At 55.6% G+C, this 16,016-nt stretch overlaps 1 protein-coding gene across 4 annotated transcripts in view; it reads right to left on the minus strand.

Moving 5' to 3' along the window:
* Positions 1-16,016, minus strand: part of PMEPA1 (prostate transmembrane protein, androgen induced 1) — a 63,340-nt gene that overhangs the window by 9,740 nt on the left and 37,584 nt on the right. For 3 of the 4 annotated variants that reach the window (XM_063659383.1, XM_063659382.1, XM_054467838.2), the window contains exon 2: positions 1,418-1,572. In XM_063659383.1, the coding sequence (XP_063515453.1) occupies positions 1,418-1,531 (114 nt within the window). In that variant the 5' untranslated portion in view covers positions 1,532-1,572. Of the gene's footprint in view, positions 1-1,417; positions 1,573-16,016 lie in introns of those variants that run through there. The other variant, XM_063659384.1, reaches the window with a different exon arrangement.

Here is a 16,016-nt window from a genome sequence, read left to right on the forward strand (position 1 = left end):
GGCGGGCAAGTTCCCACCGACCCGGATCTGCCCTGTTTGCCCCTGACTTTGTGGAGACTCAAAGGGGAAATTCTTGTGGTTTCCAGAATACCCACCAATGCTCACAACTCTGAGAGATCAATACCCAGGACTGTAATGGAGAGCAGGGTCCCTCCTGCAGGGCTCTGTTCTCCTCACACTCCCGCGCCCACTTCACCTGGTCCTGCACAGCTCGGCCTCAAGAGCAGCTCGCCCCAACTTCCCGGCCACGGCCCTTGGCTTCCTTCATCCGTGGACCTGCTCCTGTCTGCGCCCATCCAACTCACCAGCAGCACCCCCTAGGACTGGCTCACAGCCACTTCCCAAATGCAGGGGGAATTTTGCATACCCCGTGTGTGTGCTGGGTAGAGATCTGTCGGGTGGATGGATGGATGGATGGAAGTGCTTTTACAGCCAGTAATGGCCAGACCCGTGCTCTGTGCTAAAGCCCTGAATCTCCGGGGAGGTGGACGCGACTGTCAGCCCATTTTACACATGGAGGATCTGAAGCCCCATTTTGGGGATCAGGGACAGGTCTGAGGGCACGTAGCTGGTACTGGTGGAGATGGGATTAAACTCAGGCCCCGGGACCTGGTGTCCTGTTGCCTATATGGCTTTCCATGGCATTGTGACCACATGACCAGATGTCAGCATAGCACGGGCACGAGGGCAGGGCCACCACCTCCCTTCCGTCTGGGTCAGGGCTGCAAGACTGCAGGCACCTTTCCCACCACTACCCCGGTGAGTAAGAGCCAAATGCTGGCCCCTCGTCTCCACCATCCTGTTGCATCAGGCCTCTGTGTGGACCCAGAATGCGCTCCTGTGCTGCCTGCCCCAGGTGCCTCCCTGCTTTTAGCCTCATCCCTCTAGCTCTGTCTCCACTCAGCCCCGAGAGATGTGGGTCAAGACGGGGGTCAGCTTGCGCTGCTTGTGAGCCCAGCCCTGCCTCCCCAGCCAAGGGTTCCTCGAAGAGGCTCCCCTAGGCCCTAGTGGTCGCATCTCCTGCATGGCGCTATACCACCGGGCATCTCCTCATCTCCCTCCTGGAACGTCAGCTCCATGACAGCAAGGACCTGTGTGCTGCCCTCTCCCCAGGGCCTGCACAGAGACTGCGACCCGAGGCTGCTCGAGAGTCAGCTGAGTGCGTGAGTGGATCACGAAGCCTCTTCCCAGCCCAGCTCTTCATTCCCCACCTTCCTCCAGCAACTCTGACGCCCGCCTGGCGGGTGCTTTCCTCCCATTTCAGAGGAGGAAGCTGCTATCAGGTGGGCTCCTCAGCCCGTCTTCCTGCCCTGAATCTGTTTCCTGCAAACGCTGCCATTGGATCCCGTCCGAGTTTTTACAAGGGGTGTCCCACTGCCGCACCCTCAGGCCACAGACAGGATGGCGGGGCACTTACTGAGGACAGGGCATCTTCTCTCCTCCGCCCCTGGCTGTGCCGGCTGATGAAGGACCGTGCAGACAGCTTGTAGTGGCTCAGCAGGCACGTGATCACCACCACCATCACCATCATCACCACCACGATGATGATGATCTGAACAAACTCCAGCTCCGCTGTGGAGACAAAGAGGGACACGTGAGACCCTGGACACCTGCAGGCCACTGTGCTCAGGGCTCAGCCCTTTTGAGCTTTTTCACCCACCTAGGGGGACGAGAGTGCAACCCAGACTCAGGAAAGCCCCCACCACTCTCCTGGCAAGATCACAGGCGATGCCTGGGGCTGGGGTACGTGCAGGGAAGCTGCTCTCATGGGGGAGGAGCGGGTACTGCTGGCTGGGAGAGCATCTCAAAGGTGTCCTGGGACCCAGACACCCCCTCTGTAGGGACTGACCGGAAGGAGGTAACGGGACAGGCAGGAGGAAGGCCCTGCTCTCTGCTCTCAGAGCCTCCTGGAGCCGTTCTGCAGATGCACAGCGTGATCTGACCGGCAGAAAGGGAGCCCTGTGCACTGGCTCCTGTCGCTGGGCAAAGGCTCAGGCAGATGGTCACAGACCCTTCAGCTGTCTTGGGGGCCCAGGGAGGGAGCAGTTGGGCGGAGAAGGGGACCCCTGAGTGTGGAGAGAGGAAGTTGGCACCGAGTTTGGGGGTGGAGCTTTGTGGAATTAAACAAAGAGGAGCTACATGTGAATATGTGTACACAAACCTATGCACACCTAACACTCCTACACATATGTCAACACCCCAACACACACACCCCAACACCCCTACACATACAACACCAACACAAATGCCCCAACACTCCTACACACACAACACTCCTAAGTACGCGTCAACACCAACACACACCCAACACTCCTACACAAATAACACCCCAACACGTACCCCTAACACTCCTACACACACAACACCCCAACACTCCTACACACACGTCAACAACACTACATACTCCAACACTCCTACACACGTCAACACCAACACACGACCCAACACTCCTACACACATATCAACACCCCAACACACACCCTTCAACAGTCCCACACCCAAGTCAACATCCCAACACACACTTCCCAACAGACACAAACACACACAGACACAGAGCACCACACATACCCACACACACACATCTATCCCAGGACTCACAAACACATGCCACGCTCAACAGGAGGGGGTGTCAGGACCCTCCTCTTGGTGAAAAGGCCTCAGAAAACCCACATTCCAGATGGCTGCGGATGTTGCCATTCGCATTTTCTAAGGTTGGGTTTTTTGTGTGTGGTTTTTTTTTTTTTTTTTTTTTTTGGTTTTTGATTTGTTTTTCCCCTAGAAGGCGGAAAAACCCTCAAGTGCTGGAATAGGAAGAAGGTTATTTTGATCCTGCCTGAGCCGGGCAGTTTCTGCTGACTCAAGCGGGTCTGTGCTGAAACGGCCTCAGCAGCTGGCCGAGCACGGTGCCAGCAGAGCCCCCAGCAATGGGCAAGACGCCGGATCCCTTGGAGGTGACACGGCAGAGTGGGCACCAGCCGGCAGCATCCGGGGCCAAAGCTCCTCCAGCTTCGCCCTGCCCAGGACACCCTGCCCAAGGTGTGCAGGAATGTGACTCCCCAGACCCCGGCTGGCATGGGGGCAAGGAGGACTCCCCAGGGCTCCCTGGCACTAACAAGCAATTAGCCAGGCTCCCTGGGGGCCCCGGTTCAAGCCCAGTGCCACTGACTCGGTTCCTCCTCCTCCCAGGACCGAGGAACCAAAGCCAGGGGAGGGGGATCAGGGTGGGCAGGTGTCAGGTGGGAACTGGAGAAAAAACAGGCCGTGCAGAGCCGATGCCAGGCGCTCGGGCCATCAGACGGCCCAGGCAAGCACAATCCAAACCTGGGGGGGCCAGCCATCTCCTGCCACCAGCCTCGCTCTCCCCAAGGCAGGAAAGCAGCCCATCCTAGGTGGAATGTCACTGTCTGTGAAGCGGCAGACGCCTCTCCATACAGAAGCACTCCCACATCTGTGTCCACTGCCACCCCTTCTTCCCCACCAGGTTTTCCAGAACTTCCCCGTCTCGGGAACTTCATGCATCTGTGCAACCGCTCAGTGCGCCACTGTCTATACTGCTATTGAGCCAGTGTTTCTCAGCTGGGGCCGCGTCTGCACCCAGGGAACACGTGGCGATGTCTGGAGCCACTTTTGGTTGTCACAACTGGGGGGTGCTCCTGTCATGGAGTGGGTGGAGGCCAGGGGCTGTGGTAACCACCCTGCGCTGACAGGACTGTCCCCCATGACAAAGAATGATCCACGACAGGACTGTCCCCCATGACAAAGAATGATCCGATCCAGTCGGTCGTTCTGTGGGCTGAGCACACCTAAGAACAGGCGTTTTTATTATTATCCCCGTTTCATGGGTGAGGAGACACAGGCTCAGAGGGAAAGTGATTGCCTCAAGAAGTCCAAGACCCTAGAGCTGGCGGGTCCTCCCACTAGGCGGCCGGCCTCTGCACCAGGAAATTCAATCTGAGCCTAGGCCTGGGCTGGGGTTCCTGGGCGAGATGCATCCCCATCTCACCCTGGTGGGGCCAGGAGGAAGAGGATGAACTAACCAAGGGCTTTGGTGGGGCTTTCCCAAGCCCCGAGAAGGCTGGGGCTCTGCCTGCTGGGAACTCAGGCCCCAAGCCCTGGGCCGCCTGTGGGACACCCGCATGTTCCTGGCCAGGAGAGATCAGGCTTCAGACCCAGGTCGCTGTGGCCGCACCTCCTGTCTCCCCAGACAGGCAGGTCCAGGGCCGGGGCAGCCTGGCCTGTTTCTGTAGGGCCCAGGTCCGTCTGTCAGCACTCGGGATAAAGCCGCATTCAGGGTACACACAGGGCTGGCTTTGTGTAACACCCACGCCCCCCCACCCCCGGGGCCTGCAATTCCCTGCCCCCCCAACCCTGTGCACTCTTCACCCCAGTCCCCCCCTCCCCAGCTGTCTCCAGGGGCCCAGCCCACACCAGCCCTGGAGGCAGGGAGGTGTGTGGCTGTCTTTGTCCCTGTCCCGGGCCCTGGCAGCCCGCAGGACCCAGACAGCAGCGAGACAGTGGCTGGGGCTGCAGGGCTGGTGGGATGCAGTGGCAATGGAGGAGGCCCCTGCAGACTGAATGGGTGTGGACAAACCCTCACGGCCCTCCTGGCCCCGCCAGCCTCAGCCCCAGGGGCAGGAGGATCTGACTTTTGGATGTCTGTGTCCACAGAGTGAGAAAAACGCTCCCAGAAATGAGCACCGGGCTCAGGAGGGCATAAAAGCGTCACGCTGGTTCCTGGGCCACCAACCCCCATTGGGTCACAGGCCCAGGAAAATTCACATGGGGGAGGAGAGGGAAAAACTCTCCAGAAAAGAGAAACTACAACTGACTGCTGGCTAGACTTGGTGAGCCAAGGGCCTGGGTCCAGGATTAGGGAGAGGGAGATTTGCAAGGGTTGCCGAGACTACGGCTCAGGAGCACCCTGGAGAGGAGCAGGGTGGTGGCAGGGAAGCACAGTGGCTCCCTCAGAGGGCCCGGGTCCCAGCCTGGCTCTTGGGGGCCCTCTCTGAGTCCATTGCAGTCTCCCTGTGTCAGTGGGGGGACAGTGGGCAGCAGGATGTTCGGGGCACATGTGCTCAGCGTGTAGTGCTCCCTGGAGGTGGACCCAGACACGGGATGCTCACTTCCATCCTGGTTCCACCAGAACGAGGGTGGCCCAAACCCATCCACCCTCAAACAGACATGACCTGCTCTGGAATCGCAGAGGGAGCATCTAACGGAAGACCCTGGAGGGCTCCCTGTAAGGTGGGCACTAAGGCTTTTGGTGCAGGGCACGGAGGGAGGGGCAGAGGGGGACACAGGCAGAGGGTGTAGGTGAGCAGAGGCCGGAAGCCAGACCCTCCTGGATGCCCCTGGACATGCCCAGACCTGGAGGTGTTGAGGGGGGCAAGAGAGGTGCCCCAGCCAGCAGCCGGGTCACCCCCACCCATCAGGGCTGAGTATTCTGGCCAAGGAGGCCCCGAAATCTCCATCCAGCTCCAGTCAAGCCCCACCGACGTGGATGCTGTGTGGGAGGAAGGCTGGTCAGGCACAGCAGGATCAGGGCCCACAAACAGGTCCAACGAAGACCACCCTTGGGCATGGGGTGAGGGGGCACCTTCCACACACTTTCACACCCATGGTGCTGCTTCCAGGAGACGCTCAGCTTTAGAGGACAGGAACGCATTCTCTGGGGAGTGGATCATGCAGTGCCTGCTGGCGAGGTCAGTCACAAACCAGAGACCCAAGGGCATGCGCACCGACCATCCCTGGCCCCAGCCGTGTTCCCACCTGGCATCACAGGAGCAGGGCTGTGGGCAGCCACCCTCTCCACAGGCCTGGTCCCGGGACTCATCTGGCCTGGGGCAGCCACGCCCTGACACTGTCAGTCCCCACCCCACACCGCCCCGGGGATGCCTGAGACTCAGCATGCGGGCCTCTACGGCGCACGTCAGGGCCCACTCAGGCCAAGTTCATCAAGCATGGGCTCTCTCCCCACACTAAGTCCCACACATCCCTCTGGGCAGGCACCGTGAATCCACCAGCAAAGACCCCTTGGGGGAGAGAAAGGTGCCTCCCCGCAAGGGCCTCGGAGTCAAGTTCAAAACATGATGTGTGTATGAAGCAGCACCAATATAAACATGGCTCTCCACCTGCGGCAGCTCACAGAATCCTCTTGCGTGCCTGTATTTGTTCCAAGGAGCACAGGGAGGCTGGTGGGGCCCATTCCCAGTCGAAGCTTGAGAGCTGGACTCTCAGGATCAGATGCCTCGCGGGCAAGGGAAGGAACCCCAGCAGGACTGCCAACACGAGGTGGAAGGAGAGGAGGCCCAGCGCGGCCACATCCCTCCCTCTCTCCAGAGGACCCTGGAGCTGGCTGTGAAGCTGTGGTCCTTTAAGGCTGGAACCTCATTTAAGAGTTTTAAAAGGGCCAAGCAGGCCACACCCAAGGCATGTGCAGGGCGGGCGGCTTCAGGACTTCTGGCCAAGAGTTGGGCCCCAGGTCACTTAGTGACTACTGGCAGATATGGAGCCACACCAATCCTGCCTCAGTTTCCCTAATCTGACAGACTGCCCCTTTACCAAGGCATGGACAAAGACATCCCAGATCAAATGCCCAGTATGACACCTGCAGGGGTGGGTCCTACCACTGTCCCTGACCTAGGCACAACTCTGTTGTGACCACAGGACTCATTGCCAAGCAGTCATAAACCACAGGGGACAGAACAGGAGAGGGCACACCCAAACTCACTGTAGTCACTGTAAGTATTGTCATGATTCTAACACATGACCCGGGGCCACTGAGCTGAGCCTCCCCAATTTAGGTAACATCACCATGCCCATTTTGCAGATGAAGAAACTGAGGCTTAGGGAGAGGTAGCCCTAGATGATGCAACTAGGAGCAGGGTTGAGACTTGAACCCAGAGCTGCCATATAGGAACTCAAAAGGGAGAAGGGTTTCATTCTCCTGCTAAATTTTCCTGGCTTGCCCACGGCATTAGTCCGCCCACCCCCTGCCCCGGGAATCTGAGGATGTGGTTCTGATGTTCTCGTCCAGTCCTCGTGCATCCATTGTCTGTGTGATGCTGTGTGCATCTACCTCTTTGAGAAGAAGTTACCTCATCTGTAAAAAAAAAAAAACCAACCAGAGGCGGGGTGAAATAATGGATGCGAGAGCTCAGAACGGGACAGAACACAGCACACTCAACTGTCACCATTGTCACAATTACTGACACTCCTCTGGGGACAAAAAGCATCCCTTGTTGCCATGATGCTCCCTAGAAATGCTGAGGTTTGCTGGGCTGCAGAGTACAAGCCTGCTTAGCCAGGTGTTCCCTGACTGGCTTCTGTCCCCAAGGTGGGAGATTTGAGCTCAAGTCAGTCCCAAAGGTCACCCAGGATGGTGGCTGGACCCAAGGCCCCCCAGGGGCTAACATGCACTGGATCCCATGTTTATATTGGTGCCGCTTCATACACACATCATGTTTTGAACTTGACTCTGAGTCCTTGCGGGGAGGCACCTTTCTCTCCCCCAAGGGCCCGCCGTGGGAACACAAGCCGCTGGGAAGGAGAAACATCTCCTCGCTCTCATTTCATTCTGGGCATCAAGCCTGTGCTCGTCACTTGGAGGGCCGGGGGGTTCCTGCCATTTTTCTTCGTAATTTTTCCCTTGGGGAGGGTGATGAATGCAGCAGGCTCTCAGGGGTGACCAAGCCCATCTTCCAAACGCAAAATAAGGTCACTCTAATTTAATTTAGTGTCCTCTTTCCTTGTGAATAATTTCACATTAACAGGTTCGTGCGCCTCGTTGGAGAGGCCCCATCCTCCTTTTTGTGGTCTCCTCCAGAGACAGTCACAGTCCCTCTGGGAGGTGCGGGCACAGCTCTGCCCTGTCCTGTTCGTCCTACACTGGCAAGAGAGGAACCATGAGCAGGCCACTCCCTAGATGCCACGCAGGAGGGCCGAACCCTTTATGCACATCGTCTGATTGAATTCTCACCGTCATTCTGTGAGGTCAGTACTCATAGGACCCCCACTTTGCAGATGAAGAGACTGAGGCTGGGAGAGGTGAGGCGACCGCCAAAGACCACACAGTCCAGGGCTCAGAACTGAGTTCCTCTGACCCCAAAGCCTGACCGTTTGCCTGACCCCCAGCAGTCCTGAGTGTGATTATCCCAGAATGTCAGAAACAGCGGGAGATTGGGCCAAGGGCTTGTGTTGAATGTGACTGATCTTGGGGTCAGTGACAAGTGCCTGGCGTGTCGCCCCCAACGCAGTCCATGAAGCTGGTATTTATGGCCTGTGGTACCCACCTCCGAGCCAGCGCAGAGCAAAATCCAGACGGTGAGGAAGGAAGCGGGTGCCAGGAGTTCTGGGCACCTGCCATGGCATAACACAGACGCTGACAGCTGCCCTCTCCTCTGCCACTTCCTGTGTGCCAAGCCCCTCACCACAAAAGACTTCACCCTGTCTCTGAGTTTTTCATGACAAGCCCCGAGGGGCAGCATCGGCCCAATGACAGGGGAGGGGACGAACCTGGAAATAGTTTCCAAACTCCGAAGCAGATTTGTGACACGGGAATGATACACACGATGGCACGTGTGCGATACAGAAATATAATCGCATTAAATGACCTTGCAGTGGACACCCACAGGGTCCAGAGCTGGAAGGCCTGTAAGGGACACGGGCCAGTGGAGTGAAGCTGGTGGCTCCCACCTCCAGCTGTGTCTTCGGTGCAGTCAAGGAGACGATGGTCAGGTGCCTGCATTTGGGATCCAAGAGGACCCCACCTTTCAGTTAGAGCTCAGGTAAGGCAAAGACACAATTCTTTCCCATCCAAGTTTCTGGACCTCTGTTCTTGGGGGCAGAGCCTGGACCTGAACTGAGGGCAGAGCAGGGGCCTTAGGGTTTGGATCCCTGTTCGGACGTTTCGTGTCTGTAAATGGGGCGAGGGTCGCTGGAAAATTTGTTAATGTGCAAGAAGAACCCACCCAGCCCACGGGGGCACTGAGAGGGGGAGGTGCGGCGGCGACTGAGTTTCTCAGAAATAACATGGACAACAATGGGGTGCTGGGGCTCATTTCTCTCTCTTCAGCTGGGGAGCTGGGAGCAGAGTCTACCTGGCTCCTGCCGGCCCCATGGAGGTTTCCAGATCAGACAACCCCCCTCCACTGCCACCCCCACAGTCTGTCCCAGGGGAGGGGCAGCTGGCGTCCTTCCTGGTTAACAAGCAGCCAGTGCATGGGGCCCTGTCTGGCCTCCTGGCCGCACACCGAGGAATTAGGAATTGGCGCTGTCTGAAATTTATGAAAATCTAATCTTGTTAGGCCTGCCTGGATGAGACCCGCCTGGCGGGGCCTCATTGTCATTCTGCAGAGCCCCTGCGGCCCTGGGGTTCCAGCCACTTCATTTACTGCCCCCTCCCCTACCCACCCCCACTACATTTGAATAGGAACCCAGCTCCCTGCCCTCCGACCCCAGCCCCCCGAATTTTAAGAACAATCAAACCAGCCGTCAAAGGAATAACTTTCTGATCCCTCCTGGTGCCATTTCAAACACCCCCGACGGCACGTCTATTTCTTAGGGTAAGACCTTTTATGGGTAAAAAAATTTGCTCTGTCTTTCTCTTGAGGTTTGGGGGGCGGGCGGCAAATCTAGGCCGGTTTTCTCATTTTTAAAACCAGACTGCACTGCTTTCAGAGTGCTTGCTTTGTGGCAAGCACATGGCTGAGCACCTGGCACCTGGACAGGTGAACCTGGGACACTGTCCCATGTCGGGGAGGGATGTTGAGAGGGGACAAGTCACGTGGTCAGCAAGGGTGGGGACTGGGGCCCACATCAGGGCCTTCGCTGGCTCCCTGCCCTGCAGTTCTTGGTAGAATCTTAGGTTAACAGCATGCAGCTTGCACCCAGTGGTCCTGGGCTCAAGTCCTTGCATTGCCATTTGCTGTGACCTTAAGTAAATCTCCCGGTACCCTCATCTGAGAAGAAAATGGAGAGATAACTAAGTCCCCTGTACACAAGGTTGTAGCAAGAACTACCCCAGTTAACTTCCCGGATGGAACCTCTTGAGTCAAGAACTCCAAGCTCTGGGATAGGCTCCTCCTACGCCTGTCCCCTCTCCCCACAAGACATGAGCTGCAGGCATCCAAACTCACAGTGGGTGGAGAAGGTTCCCTTAAGCAGGCCCCGGTCCAGCACCATCACTTACGTGCAGTGTAGGCTGGAGCACCTCTGCAGAGTGAAACAGCAAACTCTGGACATTTTCAGGTGTGAACCTTTGCTCCAGCATATCGACAGCTGGGTGCTGATCACCCATTTCCAGTTCCCCTGGGCTCCTCCCCCATGTGCTCTGTTCCAGCCACTTGTTTTCTGTTCTATAAAAGCACCATGCATGACCCACCTCAGGACCCTGGCACGTGCCGTTCCTCCTGCCTAGAATGATTTTTCCTCAATATCTGCATGGCTTGCTCCCTTCATTGCCTTGATCCCGGCCCCCAGGTCCCTGCCTCGGACTAAAACAGCCCTCTGCCCTCCAGCCTCCAGGACCCCCATCCCTGTGCCTGCTTTACTGATCTCTGCAGCCCTGATCTGGAAGCTGTATATGACCCACCCAACACTGCACTCTGCCTCTCCCCTCTGGAATATCAGTGGCACAGAGTGAACTCATTCTCCATGGTGTCCTCAGCACCTAGAATGGTGCCTTCTCCAAGGCAGGCACGCAATGACTACACTGAATAAAAAAGCACATTTATTTATTTATTTATTTATTTATTTATTTATTTATTTTTGAGACAGAGTCTCACTCTGTCACCTAGGCTGGAGTGCAGTGGCGCAATCTTGACTCACTGCAACCTCGACCTCTTGGTCAAGCAATTCTTGTGCCTCAGTCTCCCAAGTAGCTGGGACTACAGGCACCCGCCAGCACGCCCAGCTAATTTTTGTATTTTTGGTACAGACGAGGTTTCACCATGTTGAACAGGCTGGTCTCGAACTCCTGACCTCAAGGGATCCACCCACCTCGGCCTCCAAAAGTGCTGGGATTACAGGCGTAAGCCACCGCACCCAGCTGCAGCACATTTATTCTGATGTACACAGATGAGTGTGCAAGAAGGCCCCCTGCAGGTTTGCACAAAAGGTCACAATCAACTGGGAACCACTGAAATGTCCCTGGCAGGGATGACACCACCCCGGGAAGCACAGCCACCGGTCAGTCTGTGTCCTCACAGGATGAGCCCAAACTAGGTTAGAAAAGAACAACAAATATATTTTTAAAAATACAGGTGAAATCTTCTGATACACATCTATATTTATGAATGACTGTCCATGTCTGCACAGACCAGGGACCAGCAGGGCACGCGTGAAACTGCCAGCTGTGGGTCCCTCGAGGAGGGACCACAGACAGCACGGGACATCCCCTTCCGTGTAATACACTTCTGCAATGTCAGCATTTTGGGGCACATATAATTATATTTATAGTAAAAGAGGGAAAAAAAAAAGATTTGAGAAGCATCTGTCAATATCCAAAACAGACAGCTGCTCCCATAATGAGGCTTCCCAGGTGGTCTCTGCGGAGGTGCTGTCACCTGGGCTGACAAGGGCTGCTGCGGGAAGGGCTCGGAATTAGGGTGGGAAGGCCCAACAGTCTCTGCCTGACCCTAGGAGCACAGATACTGCACTGGGAATGGACGGGGCAGGGAGGGGCACCTGACCGCCCCTCCATGTGCCCTGGCTGAGGGCCCCAAGGTGGCATCCAGGCACCAGACAGACATCTCAGCTTCCTGGGCCTTCCCTCTCCTGGCCTGGAGGTAGGGTAGGGGTGGGGTGAGGGGGGCAGTACATGGAGCCAGGCATGCAGGCTGCCCTGTGACACCCACTGGTCCACTCTCTCTCCTTCACTGGGCCGCTCCAAGGAGGAAGGTGTCTTCTCTGGGCCTCCATGGTGCGGCACAGCAAATGGGCTGGCAGATGATGGTTCTGAGGGTGCTGTCTCACCACCCTGCCTGAAGCCCCAGGATCTGCACTCACGCCCACTGTCTAGAGACCATTTCCACCTTTTCTTCACCTGGTCCACTCACCACAATCTTTCCTCCCTCCTTCCAACCTCCCTCCCTCCTAGGTGCCAGGATGAAGGCTGACACGCCTGACAAGCCTCCACCCTCAGGTCGCATGCACAGCTGCAATGCCCTGTTGGCCTTGGTCTTCCCCTTCCAGGCTCCCACACTAACTCCCACTCGGCCCCCTGCCCTATGGACTGAGCCTCTCAGGCTGGGTGTGCCTGACTCAGCGTTGTATTCCGTCCCCAGCCAGCACAGACCCAAGAGATTTCAGAGATCAATGAAAGGCACATACCTGGCCTCTGTGTGCTTCTCTTTTCACTGCTACCCTGTTCTAGTCTGCAAAGGGCCACTCAGATTAGGGGTGGCCTGCCTTGTTATACCACCCAGAGAGAACTGTGCAGAACCCCATTCATTTCTGAAGCTTCGGGAGTTCCTGAGCAACACAGAGAAACACGTTCTTGCCCACCGTCCCCTCAACCCCCAACCAGGGTCCCGAGTCATCACGCAGGAGGTGGACCTGGAGGAGGATGCAGCTGCGGCCATGGGTGAGCCCTGGGTCTGAAAGTGCATTCAGGGAACAGGAAAGTAAACGGTCTCTAGAATCATTTTAGAACCTGATGATTTTAGAATACTCCTCCAATAAGAAAAGACAAAGCTGTGCCTTTTATCCTTCTTGCTATTATCCAAATGGAAAGAACTAATGGGATTTTTGTTTCTATTGTCACTGACATCGAACACCTTTAAACATCCACTGTCAGCAAAATATCAATCACCGTTTGAGTTATTGGCAGAACGGAGTGAACTCACAGTGAGCGAGCAGTCAGTGGACATGTCGGAGATGCATAACATCCGAAAGTTATTTAAAATAAACCAAATGTGTTTGTTAATTGAGGAGAGTGGACGACAAATGGGGAACGGGTGGGCGTGGGTGAGTGAGTCCGTGGTGGTGTTGATAGCCACAGCCTTCCTGGAGGATATTGAGCAGTGCCTGTCAACATTACACATGCACTTTGTCCTTTCAACCCTGCAAGTTCAACTTCCAGAATCATATCCAATGGAAAAATTCACAGAAGGGCCCAAAACATATATATAGATATACACAAAATGAATATATATATACACACACATATATATCCTCGTTCATATATATATATTGCATGGAGTGTTTTTTAAATGATCAACCAGAGACCATCTAAATGCCACCAAACACACCTTGGTACATCACATTATGGGATAATGAGGCCATTAAAACAGATGACATAAATCTACGCTGAGCTCTGAGCAGGGGAAACTGAGCTTGGAGCTAGATCATCTCTATTGTGGGGCCGCTCTATGCAGCAGGGTGTTCAACAGCAACCTGGGCTCTACCCACTAGAGGCTAGAAGCACCATCACCTCCCCATTGCGACACTCAAAAATGTCTCCAGGGATTGCCAAAGGCCCCCTGTGGGACAAGTCACCACTGGCTAAGAACTGCTGGTCCACTGTCTGGCTCCCAGGAATTGAATCCAATTCAGTCTGATAATGGATGGATGCTGGCAATTATTGTGGGGCAGAAATAATGAAACTGGAATGGTAAATAAAATATGGATCCATTTTTATAGCAAAAATGAGGATAAAAAATTAAATTGTTCATGTGACTTCTTCTAGATGAGGGGGCTATCCCTTTTACTTTTTTGTATTCGTAAATTGTTTGCATTTTTATAAGACGCATAACACTTTTAATTTTTTAAATCTTAATAACATACCAGAAAGACTCACACGCGCATGTGTGTGCCTGCATGCACTCACATGTGTGTTTCCAACCGGCCAACAGTGACGCATGTATGCCCTCGCCACTCGGCAAGCACCTCGTGCTCCTTGGTAACCAGCAGATGTTTCTCTCAATTACTGATTTTCAAGAGCCTGGTGTTTCCTGACATGAGCCAGGATGGCGGGCGGCGCCCGGGGGAGGGGAAGTGAACCGGGGCTCCGTTTCCAAGCCTCTTGGACAAAAAGCGAAGCCCTGGATCAGGAAGCACAATGCGGCTGGTATTTAGCCGCTTCTCAATAGTGCCTCATTCAATCCCCGGGGCCTCATTGATGCCCGCCGCGTGCTGGAGAGCCTCTGAGGGTCAGCCGGCGACGGGCACCGTCTGGAGGGGTCTCGGCGCTAACCCGGGGTGGCTCTGCCTTTCGGGAGCAAGAGGGGCCCAGCTATTCTTGGTCTCCCCTGGGGCAGAGGCAGGGAGGTGGGCGGATGGGCAAGGTCAGGCGTCAGAGAGGCTGGAGGAAGCAGTGAGGGTCTGGGCAGGCCCCTTGCACCATTGGGCTCCCAGGAGTTGAATCCAATTCAGTAAACACTCAGCGGAGTAGCTTAGTGGTTAAAAGGAACCCTGGCGCTGTCGTGCCTGGATCCAACCCCCAGCTCTCCCCATAGCCAAACACAGGACATCAGGAAGTGATTTGTTCACTCTCTGTGCCTCGGTTTCCACATCTGGAAAGGCGGAATACCACTAGCACCCACGCATGGTTGCTGTGTGGATGCAGTGGAGTGAAGAGCCATTAAGCACAATGAACGGCACCTGGTGCGTACTTAGGTGAGCAGTATCAGCTGCCAGTAAGAGAGCTGCTTGCTGGGCCCAACATGCCGGTTCTCCTGGGCCCCACCCCGACTTCATCACCAATTGCCCCTGACTGTGGTCCGTGCCTCTCGGCCGCCCTGGGAGCAGAAGGCCTGCCTTCTTGGGGCCACACCTTTGCCCGGGCTGGCCCACCTGCCTGGGGTGCCTGCCCTCCTCCTGCTGCCCATTCTCGGTGGCCTGCGTCTACCCCATTTCCAATGGCCCAGCCCTTGCAGCCACTTCCTTCTCTGGCTGTCTCTGGCAGTTTTAAACTCTCCCATGTGGTGGTTAATTTTGTAAATACCACCCAAGACATCTGCTATGACTTCTAAGAAAATGTCTAAGTCATGACTTAGCCTTTCCTCGGTCTATGTCTTGCTGCCATCGTTGGTCTGGCCACTCTGTCAGATGCAATCGCCTGGTCCTGCAGCCTCCTCAAAGCCGGCATGAGCCTGGCATGCAGGAACCCTCCAGTCCAGTCTCTAACTGGTAGACTCCTCTTTAACCCTCAAAGCCCAGGGCTGGTTGCCTGAGAACTGCCACATCCTGCATAGTAGTAATAACTACTGTGGTGTCAAGCGCAGGCCACCTCCACGTGGAACTCCCAGCTACAAGGAAGAGAGTGTCCATCACGAGTGTTCCTTTACCAGTGTCCCTGGCAGCTGGTCCACAGGCAGCAAAGAGACCCACAGCCAGTCAACACATGATCAGCCAAGCTAATACCTCCAGAGCAGTACAGAGGCTCACGGTGTGAACCTGGATGTGGCACACACCTGCACCCCAGTCCAGATCCTGCTACCTGCCACCTGAGTGCTACCCTCCCCTCTCTGGGCTTGTTTTCCCACCTTCAGACCCCATGAGCAAATGAGGCCTCACTCATGCAACCAACATGGGAGTTCCATAGTAAATCCCTCTCCCAAAGCCTGACAAGTGGTAGCCACTATCGGGTTGTTGCTAATAGTAACATTATAGAGGTGGCCATTCCCACCTCCCTTCCCAAACCCTCTGTTTGGAGCAGAAAGCAAAGGACCTTGTGTTATAGACCTCTGTGCCCCTCCAACATATGTTGAAGCCCTGACCCCTGGTGTGGCTGCATTTGAAGATGGAGCCTCTAGGGAAGTAATTAAGGTTAAAAGAGGTCATAAGGGTGGGCCCTGATCCAACAGGATTAGTGACCTGATAAGAAGAGACAGCATAGAGCTCGTTCTCTCCCCCCCACCTCCATGTGCTGGCACCAAGGAACGGCCATGTGAGGACGCAGCCAGGAGGTGGCCATCTACAAGCCACAAAGCAGTTCTCACCAGAACCCAAACTTGCTGGTCCCTTGATCTTGGACTTCCCAACCTCCAGAACTGCAGGAAAACAAATGTCTACTA

This window comes from Pongo pygmaeus, chromosome 21 (genome assembly GCF_028885625.2).
Source record: "Pongo pygmaeus isolate AG05252 chromosome 21, NHGRI_mPonPyg2-v2.0_pri, whole genome shotgun sequence".
NCBI lineage: Eukaryota > Metazoa > Chordata > Mammalia > Primates > Hominidae > Pongo > Pongo pygmaeus.